The sequence below is a fragment of the Lycium ferocissimum genome, chromosome 11, assembly GCF_029784015.1.
Source record: "Lycium ferocissimum isolate CSIRO_LF1 chromosome 11, AGI_CSIRO_Lferr_CH_V1, whole genome shotgun sequence".
NCBI lineage: Eukaryota > Viridiplantae > Streptophyta > Magnoliopsida > Solanales > Solanaceae > Lycium > Lycium ferocissimum.
This window is the reverse complement of record NC_081352.1, coordinates 11,178,621-11,189,625: the sequence shown is the minus strand read 5'-3', so window position 1 is coordinate 11,189,625 and position 11,005 is coordinate 11,178,621. Positions and strand designations below refer to the sequence as shown.

The 11,005-nt window shown below is 35.0% G+C and overlaps 1 protein-coding gene across 1 annotated transcript; it reads right to left on the bottom strand.

Moving 5' to 3' along the window:
• Positions 1-8,390: 8,390 nt before the first annotated feature.
• LOC132036207 (uncharacterized) lies at positions 8,391-9,642 on the bottom strand. The gene has a single exon (XM_059426481.1). The coding sequence runs from the start codon at positions 9,410-9,412 to the stop codon at positions 8,522-8,524; it is 891 nt and encodes a 296-aa protein (XP_059282464.1). The 5' UTR covers positions 9,413-9,642; the 3' UTR covers positions 8,391-8,521.
• Between the last annotated feature and the right edge of the window lie 1,363 nt (positions 9,643-11,005).

Genomic DNA, 11,005 nt, shown 5'->3' with positions numbered 1-11,005 from the left:
TGTTCTTTTATTTCATTTCCCACATTTACAAAGGTCTTGAGAGCTCCAAAATCCTTCTCCAAGTATATTCCACTCCAACCCAAGAGGAAACAAAGATCAAGAGGCAAGAATCAAGGTATCCATGTGTTAGAAGTCTTGCTAGGTTAGTAGACTACAAGAAATTCTTGGGTATTGAAGCTAGGGTTTTCATATAAGTTGATAGCTGCTCCAAAGCTCATTCTTATGAGATAAAAGGTTAGTTTTCATGCTTACTTCATGTGATCATGAATGCTTGGTTGTTGAACAACTTGGGTAGAAGAAGAAAGTAGAAAATGAGGTCTAAATGTAGCTTTTATGATGTTTTTGAGTAGTAAACTAACTTGATTCATGATTCTTAGTATGATATGGGTATAATATTGTTATGGAAGGTAATGATGATGATGAGAAAGCGTTGTATGAAAATGTGCTAAAGGTTGATGTGAAGTTGTTAGTATAAGTTGAACATGAGAACGAATTTTGAAGACTTAATGGAATGTGATTACTTGGTTATGATATTGTGGATGTTATTCTGGTTATTTGGAAGTTGTTTTGTAATATGGTGGAAGTTGATGAAATAGGGGGAAATGCTGCCCAATTTTCGTTAGATCATGAATTGTTCTAGTTTGAATTTAAGAGTATCATTAAGGCTTAACTATGGTATGAATCCTTCTAAATGTAGATTGTCTAAGCTTCGACGGTGAACGTTAAGTAGTTAAGAAGACAAAGAGGTATGTAAGGCTAACCCTTCTTTCATTAAAGCATGATTCCTTTGTTATATACCTTCTCATGAGTTCCAAATGACTCCATCCCTAGAATTACTAAGGCTCATGATTATCGGTATTTTCACGATGCTATTACCTCCTTTATATGATAGTTGATCCTCTAAGGAAAGAAATAACGAAAATAATGATGATGATGATGTTGATGATGATGCTTATGGACTATTATGTATACGTGTATAAGTACATATAGCTATTAGGTAACACCGAGCTTATATGGCCGGGTATGATATCTATCGCGCGCACCACTGCAGTTGGGTACGGATAACACTGAGCCTTGGTAGGGCCAGGTATGTATAACACCGAGCCTTGTCATGACCGGGTATGTGAAACACCGAACCTTCATGGTCGGGTATGGTACTAATATGTAAGTAAGCATTAGAAATTGAAAGTTCCTATTAGAAAATGGGTAAGAAAATAGGATGGTTGCCACTAGAGGTACAAATGGCTCTATTATCTCATAACTCTCCTACCTTATGTTATTTCTTATGCTTCTATTATGATGTTGATTATGCTTTACATACTCAGTACATTATTCGTACTGACGTCCTTTTGCTTGTGGACGTTGTGTCATGCCTGCAGGTGCATAGGGAGACAGACTTGATCCATAGATTATTTGTTCAGGGACTGCATAAAGGAGCTCCATTTGATCTGGAGCTGCAGCTGTTGGTATTATTCTTTTGTGTACATACATATGGGCATGGCGGGGTTCTGTCCCGTCAATATGATGTTACATACTCTCTTTAGAGGCTCGTAGACAGTTATGTAAGGTTAGATGTCTTTTAGCCTTGTCGGCTTATATTTTGTATATCATTTTGTTAGCCTCGTCGGCTTGTGTATATGGATACGGGCATAGTTGTTGATGATAATATAAATGTGTCATTGCCCAATGAGATTAGTATTATTGATGTATAGAAATCATGCGTAGGCCAGGTGGCTCACCTAGATGTGAATATGAATGTACGATAAGAGGTGCCCGGGTGGGTTAGCACCGGGTGCCCGTCATGGCCCTCCGGTTGGGTCGTGACAATAGCTTCCCAGACTGCCTCCAGATCAATCAACCCAAATAGTGAAACGATAGATCGAACTAGATCTCCAAGTAATTCACTCTCCAACAAAGACATAGACAATTTGTCTGCACAATCAGATGGGTGTTTCTCTAAACAGGGGATGAGTAAATCAGATCTACTACAAAGCGAAGCTGAAGTTTTGGTTATCATGGCAAAAACCTTGCAAGCTATAGACATGATGAAAATGCTATCAGTGGCATGGAGTCTAAGGTAGCCATCCTATCACAGGATTCAAACGAGGGACTCAGTCCATCTGGAAGGGAATCTAAATCTTCAATTGGTATTGTGCTGAATGTGGCGGTTAATGCTTCTACATGTGCTGATGTTGCGGCAAGTGCCCTCGAGTGAGCACAGCCTCAGAAAAGGCAACCGGAGGTAAACCTGATTAAGGATGGAAGTACCTTGTGCCAAAACACAAATTACCAGACCCCGTTCCTCATGGAGAAGCACAGATTGCGGTCACAGGGCACGTGCACCAGGACTCATTACCAAATGTGTGAGAATGACCTTACAAGGAAACGTTGGTGTCATCCCACAAGAATCGGGTCTCTCTAGTGCTTCGAAAGATGCCAGCGCTGAAATTGCACGTCTACAAGCTCTGAATAAGAGACTCCAACAAAATTTTGATGTTTTTCGTGATAAGATGCTGCAAGATCAGTGCACTAGAAGTGAGCGCATTGACTGGCTCTTACAGACCTTTGTTTCCTTTTTTCCTCTCCTGCTTCTTCCTGAGTCGGTTTCTGTTCTCATACCTCTCTACACTCCTTTTCTTAGCATATAGCTTGGCTTTAAGACAATTTTATCCTTATACTTTCCATTGTTTGGCTGCTAATTTTCCCGGTATTCTCATATGGCTATCACTCTGTTTTGTGCGTTTTCTCTGGCCATATTGTTCCCATATTATCTGTGTTGTGTTGCCCGAGTGGCTCTGAGTTTATGCTACTGAACTTCTTGATTTGCTTTTGTTAGCTTGACTTTTTTCGATGATGACAAAAAGGGAAAAAATGAAGGAAGAAGACGATCGAGGGGGTGGAGAAATATTGAACAAAGGAGGAAGATATGCTGGGGGGGAGGGGGGGAATCTTTGAACAAAAAAAAAAAAAAAAAAAATGTACTGATAATGTGGAGATCTGGTTTTCCAGTTGAAATTTTTTTTGTTTTTGCTAACATGTTGCGAGTGTCTTGAAAATTATGGTGCATTTCGCAAGGGGAACAAGTGGGAAAGCTTGGTTCTCGGGGGAACATCGTCTATAAGTTTGTCATCATCAAAAAGGGGGAAATTGATAAGGTGTACCCTATGATCCTATGTTTTGATAATTGACAAACTGATCGAAAACCGACAAGAGACCTGGTCTACGATCTGTTTTGAATATGTCGCGCGCAATCAGCGGTACAGACCTCGTCACGACTCATCGGTTTAAGTCGTGACAATTTATCCCCCTAAGCCTGACGTGGCAAGGAGAGTATGAGAAACATAAAAAACGGGAAAACTTAATTTTTTTTCTTAAAAATCTGTATTTTCTTAAAATATGAAAAACTGATTTGTTTTTTAAAAAATATGAAAAATCCCTTTTTTTAGAAAATAAATTTGGACAGTTTTTAATTCTGGAAAACTGATTATTTTTTTCTATATATGAAAATAAATCAAGTTTTCCAAATTTAGTTTTAAAAAACGGTTATTCCACATTTTAAAAAAATAAGTAACTTTTCCAAAATTTTATAAAAATTCAGTTTTTTCACATTTTGACAAGAAAAATACTTTTTCCAGATTTTATTTGAAAAATAAAAGTGTCCTAACGAAATGAAATCATGAAAATCAAGATTTTTTAAGACATCTTAAAAAAATAATCAAGTTTTCCATATTTTAAAAAAAATCATGTTTTCAGTTTTGTTTGTTTTTATTTTAAAAAAACAAACGGGTTTTAAAAAAAAAATCAAATTTCAAATTTTTTTTAAAAAAAAGGCGTTTTAAAAATCATTTTTTTAAAGAAAATTCAGTTTTTTATTTTTTTTAATCCATGTTTTTAGTTTTGTTTTTTTATTAAAAAAAATGGGTTTTAAAAAAAATAATCTAATTTTCACTTTTTAAAAAAAAAAAACGGGTTTTAAAAATCTTTTTTTTTTTAAAGAAAATTTAGTTTTTTACTTTCTTAAAAAAAATTGACACGTAAGTGGAAAAAATTAAAAAATAAAAAAATAAAATAAAAGAAATAAATACACATGTTGCAAGGAGAGTGTATGTCACTCTCCCATATGAGAGTGAGCATCAGCGTTTAGGAGGGTAAATATTCTGTTTTAAATAAGTTTAGGGGGCAATAGGACCCAAAAAAAAGTAAGATGTGTCATAACAACTTCGGAATAGTTACCTTTTTTATGGTATACTTGTATGACCCATTTGTATAAAATCATCACAAAAACAAACCCTTTTTGTTGATTTTGTATTATCCGAAGAGGGTGTTCTCATATCCTATCGCCTTGTTAAGCAGAGTCTCTGCAATTATATCTTGGGATTGGCCATGAGAAATACAGTCCAAATAGTTTACCAATTTGTATGCACTATTTTGAATAGTTTTGAATCTAAAATAATGCAATTTGTATGCACTATTTTGAATAGTTTTGAATCTAAAATAATGTACTAGGGTTGTATGATTTTATGGGATGGAAAAATGGGTTACGGGTTAAAATAATTGGGTTTGGGAGCCTACATGAATCTGAAGTGGCTAATTTTTTTGTGTTGTGAAGTTCAAGTCAAACTGTAAATTTATCAAGTATCCTAACGGAAAGGATAAATTTGATCCCAAACTTTGACGGAAGATAAATTTAAACTATAAATCATACTCGACAGGTAAATTTGACCCTTTGCCCGAAGAGGAAATATAGGTTTCTTCCAGCTGTTTCTGGAATTCTTTTTAACAATTCTGAAGAAGCCAAACCGACTATTGTGGGTAAAAGCAAAGACAGGATGGCATATTGCTTATGAGTTAAATTACTTATCGATAGATCCGGATCCCATCAAAGTAAGATTCTCGCCCCCCAAATCTACATTAGTACTTTCGCTGAATGAGAGTTTATTTAACACTAATTAACCAAGTTAATTGGGATTAGATTTATTTTCTATCAAAATTAAAATTTATATACGTTAAAAAAATACTACTCCTTCTGTCTCAATTTATGTGATACAGCGGATTTCGAAAGTCAACAAAGAAATTTTTTTACTGTAATTTATTTGCATGCCCTTTAAATATTTTAACTTGTTAGTAATTAGTATGACTTATAGTACTTTTTATGTAGTTTCTAAATATGTAAATTATGTTTAAAAAAAATTAAAGATTATATGTCCGATTTCATAATTAAAATAAAGAAATTTAACTCTCGATATCCGAACCGAATCACATAAAATGGGACAGAGGGAGTTTAAGTTTCTATGCTTACAATTTTGGAGTTCAGCTCCGCTCCATTGGTCATTGGTCAAGTAACTATGAATGCACCTATAGATGGCTGACACGTGGACTTATAATCATGAAAGGTTGGGATAGCAGTCTAGCTTATTTTCTACTTTGGTTGTATTATTTATTAATGGTAATGTTATACTACTTGTTATCTGACAAACAGTAGTCGATTAGCACTCCTTCAGTCTCAATTTTATATGACATTTTTTTAAAAATTATATAAATTTTGACCAATAATTAGGGAATTGTTTTTCATATTAACTTTCATATAATTGTGATTTATAATACTTCTCATATAATTTTTGAGAATCTAATTATTAAAGATTAAGTTGATCTAATTCTATTTAATTTTAAAAATTAGTGTAATTAGCTCTCACTAAGCAAAAATATCATATAAATAATTGAGTTGAGAATATTACTTTTGATTATGCCAAACATATATGGCTTTGTGACTCTTGCCAAACATATATAGCTTTAAAACTTTATTAAATAAGGTGGCAGAATAGAATACTACTACTAGCTTTTAGTTTTGAGCCTGTTTGGATGAGCTTAAAAAAAGTAACTTATAAGCTGGAAGCTTATAAGTAAAAAAGAAAAAATAAGAGTCTGTTTGGATGGGCTTAAAAAAAGCAACTTATAAGCTGGAAACAAGGAGTTATAAGTCAAAAAGTTGGGTAGCCTAACTTTTTTTTTTGGCTTATAAGTTGTTTTCAGCTTATAAGATCCTTTAGATAAGTTAAGCCAAACGGGCCCAATTAATTTTTTGAGCTTATTTTAAGCACAAAATGACTTTAAGTTAGGCATTCAAACACTAAAAAAAACTGAAAATAACTTATAAGCAACTTATAAGCCAATCCAAACAGGCTCTAAGTTGGGGTAGCCCAACTTATTTTTTTTTACTTATAAGTTATTTTCAGCTTATAAACTGCGGGCAATTCGCAGAATTGCCCTTCTTTTGGGGTGGTCTTTAAATTTTGCCCCTCATATTTGAAATCTTTAAAATTTGCCCTTCGGCTAACACCCATAGGTTTCAGGTTCGAACCCACGCGCGAGCAAAATTTTAAAAAAAAATTCGCAAGGCGAGTTTAAATTTCGCTATGCTTGGGACCGGCATACTTTTGTTAAGGAATTACCAAAGTTATGCCGGACCCGGCATACTTATGCCTTGTGGGCAGACTTGGCATAAGTATGCCGGATCCGGCATAACTTTGATAATTCCTTCACAAAGTTATGTCGGGTCCGGCATAAAAGTTTATGGATAAAGTGGATCCATGCCTACTATGTCAAAGAGTAGGATTTGACCAATTTAACAGTGCTTGGCCGACATATTGGATGGTTAGACAAATTATTGGTTCTTGGAGAATCCTGGAGCAAGTGCATACTTCTTCTCAACCTCGGAAAAAGCTTGATTCGAACTAAATTCTTGCAATTATTAGGTAATCTGAAAGAGTCAACTGAAAATTTATGGTGTTTCAACATGCCACTCGACCAAAATATATTTCACAATGTGATTGTGCTTACATGGAAGACTGCTGACTGCTAATAGGATCATACAATGGGGCTTGAGTGTAGAACCAATTTGTGTTATGTGCAAGTGTTGTGATGAAGAAAGTTTGCCCATTAAAAGTATGCCCCCACCGGCATAACTTTGTGAAGGAATTATCAAAGTTATCTCTAGGACCGGCATACTTATGCCTTATGGGCAAGATTTGGCATAAGTATCTTAGGATCCGATAACTTTGATAATTCCTTCACAAAGTTATGCCGGTCCGGCATAAAAGTTTATGGATAAAGTGGATCCATGCCTACTATGTCAAAGAGTAGGATTTGACCAATTTAACGATTAGCTTGGCCGGGACATATTGGATGATTAGACAAATTATTGGTTCTTGGAGAATCCTGGAGCAAGTGCATACTTCTTCTCAACTTTGAAAAGCTTCGATTCGAACTAAATTCTTGCAATTATTAGGTAATCCCGAAAGAGTCAACGAAAATTTATGGTGTTTCAACATGCCACTCGACCAAAATATATTTCACAATGTGATTGTGCTTACATGGAAGATCATTGATCGCTAATATGATCATACAATGGGGCTTGAGTGTAGAACCAATTTGTGTTATGTGCAAGTGTTGTGATGAAGAAAGTTTGCCCATTAAAAGTATGCCCCCACCGATAACTTTGTGAAGAAATTATCAAAGTTATACGGATCCGGCATACTTATGCCAAGTACGCCCATAAGGTATGAGTATGCTTGGTTCGCATAAAATTTGTAATTCCTTAACAAAAGTATGCCGAGTCCGCATACACGCGATTCAACCTTTGTCTTGCGATTTTTTTTTAATTTTTTGCTTGAGCGAGGGTTCGAACTCGGGAACTCGCGCGAAGGGCAAAAATTAAAGACCAGCAATATGAGGGGCATAATTTAAAGACCACAAATATGAGGGGCAAAATTTAAAGACCACCCCAAAAGAAGGGCACTCCGCGCAAAAAATTGATAAACTGCTTTAGATAAGTTAAGCCAAACGGGCCCAATTAATTTTTTGAGTTTATTTTAAGCACAAAATGACTTTAAGTTGAGCAGTCAAACACTCAAAAAAATTGAAAATAATTTATGAGCAACTTATAAGCCAATCCAAACGGGCTCTTAAGCTGAAGTCTGCGGTCAAGAATGAATGTCAGTACTGTAATAATAAATTATGGGTCATTTCATTGAGACAACACGAAGCTTATTTTCGCTCATGATTTGCGTGCCATCAGGTTTGAACCATTCGCTGCTCCATCTCCAAGTTTGTAATCAATAAAGTATAAAAATCCTCCATATATGATCTATAATCCGAATGATTAAACACGACAAAAAATGCAGTAAGCACTAAAGAAAATGTTCTAATGAAGCATCTAAATATTATTCCTTTCAATTTGTGTGGTATCATCTCGATGAGTCAAACAATTTTTTTTTACAGTGATTTTTTGATGTCTTTCAAATATTTTGAAATTATCAATTCGAAAAACTTAATATTTCATGTCAAAATTTATTGTTAAAGTTCGAATATGACATAAATTGGGATAGACAAAGTTATCAGAATTCTTTTACTTTAAGAATTGGAGAGTAAAAAAGCAACATACATTTTGTAATGATTTGTCCCAAAATCACATGGTACAAAAATCTCCATAATAATTCTATTACTAGAGGGCATTTACATGGTGTTAAAATGGACGATAACTTTTGCTCAAACCAATGGCGAAAAACCCTATTAGGTCTTGCCTGTACGGTAAATATGATTTTCTCCTATTCTTATCAACTTCTTTACCCTCTCTATTTCGTACATAATAAAGTGTCTGCTGCCCAGCAGCCGGTGACCTCTTCAATTTTCCGGCCGCCTTCACAACCTCGCCGGAATTCTTCGCTTTTCCTGTTTCATCTTTTATCGCCTTTTTCTTTTCTGAACTACTTTGATTTGGTTTTGTTTGAGGCAAGAGGTTTATGTATACTCTATCCGCAGATCCCAATTGTGAAATCACACTAGATATATTGTTATTGTTGTTTATTGTCGCCTTTTTCAGTGTCAGAAATACAAAACTGTCCTTCCCGTCGCTATTACTCCTCTGTAACAAATCTCGAATCCTTGGCCACCGTTTAGATACCGATCCTGTTGATTTACTCTTCTTACATTTTCCAGGTGATAGCTCCGTTATCTTCGGCTTCCACACACAATATGTTCCCTCAGGTATCGTCTCGAATTCATCCGCCTCCGACGTGGATTCCTGTTCTTCTAGAAATAAATTCTTCAAAGGAATACGAATTGAACTATCAGACCTATCGTCGTTAACTTTCTTAGAATCCTCATCAGCCATTGGTAATAAATCGCGGTTGAAAACAGGGAAAATTGGCTGGAATTTAGTTTGACCGTCCTCATAGATGAATTCGGCGGTATCAGGATTTTCACTGACCAAAGAAAATTCAAAATCTTCGTCATCATCGAAGCTATCGTTCTCCGATGACTGAAATTCATCGGAGATTTTAGCAGCGATTTCTGCTAAATATCCAAAATTGTTAAAGCTGGGGCATAAATATCCATCTTCTACGGCTTCCTGCATTTTGAGAGGGAATTGTTTATGCTGTATTTAGGTTTGTTGCTGTGTAGGTTTATGCTTGAATTTAAGGGAGAGGCAATTGTTTATTTGATTGTTTGTTATGTTCTGTTCTTTGCTGGGTTTTTATATATGGGTGCTGGAAGTATATTTTCCTTGTTGGGAAAGGGGCTGGAGGGCCCACCATTTCACATGTGTGCTTCTAGAACTTCTGGAATTTAGTTTATGTATGAACTTGGGGAGTTTATGTTAAATGTATTTCTTGGTAAGTACTGTACTTTTTTCATTTTCTTCCTTTCTTGCTACGTACTTTTGTCACGTATTACGTCATTTAAGCCTATTAAACAAGTTACATCAGGCATTTAATTATAGGTGACCTTTAAGTTTTAAAATTGAGTAGAGGTGATTCAAGTTTTAATTATTGAGTAGAGGTGATGATTTTTTATTAGTGATTAAGGAGTTTTGGACTTGTCCAGTAGTTTTGTTTTTAACACTTTGACCCTAAACTTTATTTTTAACACTTTGCACTCAAGTTTTATTTTTAACACTTTGACCCAACTAATATAAACCATAAAATACCTCCTGCCCCCACCCCCTCCCTACCCTACCCTTGCCCCCAACCCCACCCCCACTAAAAAAATGATTTTTTAAAAATGATTTTGAAAAGTTTTTTTTTTTTGTACCACCTACCCCCACTCTCCCAAAAAAATTAATTTTATTTTAAAAAAAAAAAAATTGAAAAGTTTTTTATTTTTGATTTTTTGCATCACCCCCACCCCCCCAAAATGTTTTTTAAAAAAGATTTTGAAAAGTTTTTTTGTTTTTTTGCACCACTCATCCCCCTCCTCCAACCCCCTACACTCCCAAAAAAATTAATTTTTTTTTTTTAAGTTTTGAAAAGTTTTTGTACCCCCCCCCCCCCCCAGCAAAAAAAAAATTCTTTGGTTTCTTACTCCACCCACCCACCCAAAAAAAAAATTTTGAAAAGTTTTTGTTTTTTGTTTTTTGCACCACCCACCCCCAAAAAAAAATCTTGAAAAGAAATTTTGAATTAGAGAAAGAGATACCTCCTCTATATGTTGATCCTAGCAAACCTGAAAGAAGCCGGACAAAGAGGAGGCGTGGAATCGGAAAATCATTGCGAACGAGGAAAAATAAATGCTCCTTATGCAAAACAACTGGCACAAAAAATAACATGTCCAAGCCGAAATGCTCCATAGTTGTTAATTGTACTGTGTTGTAATAATAGTTATTTGTTGGAACTTTATGACATTTTAATGTTGTTCTTTTTAAGAATGGTAATTTATGTTCTTGATGTTTGTGAACTTGGTTTATATGATATGTTGATTGTGTTCAAATCACAAATGTGTGTATTCATGTTAATAAATTGCTTGAATGCGGTTTCCAATAAGTAATGAATGCATTTACAACGTACTACGTAACTTATTGGGTTTTATCCAACAAGTAAGAGGGCTTGTTGCAGTAACTAGTATCTTGTTGGGTTTTATCCAACTACTAAAAGATTTCCAACAAGTAAGCAATCTGTTGCAACAACTGACAGGCTTTGTTGTAGCAACTAAGTTACATATTGGGGTTTTT

Bases quoted from the DNA above. Each gene is read 5' to 3' on its own strand.
- LOC132036207 (XM_059426481.1), bottom strand. From the start codon at position 9,412: ATGCAGGAAGCCGTAGAAGATGGATATTTATGCCCCAGCTTTAACAAT.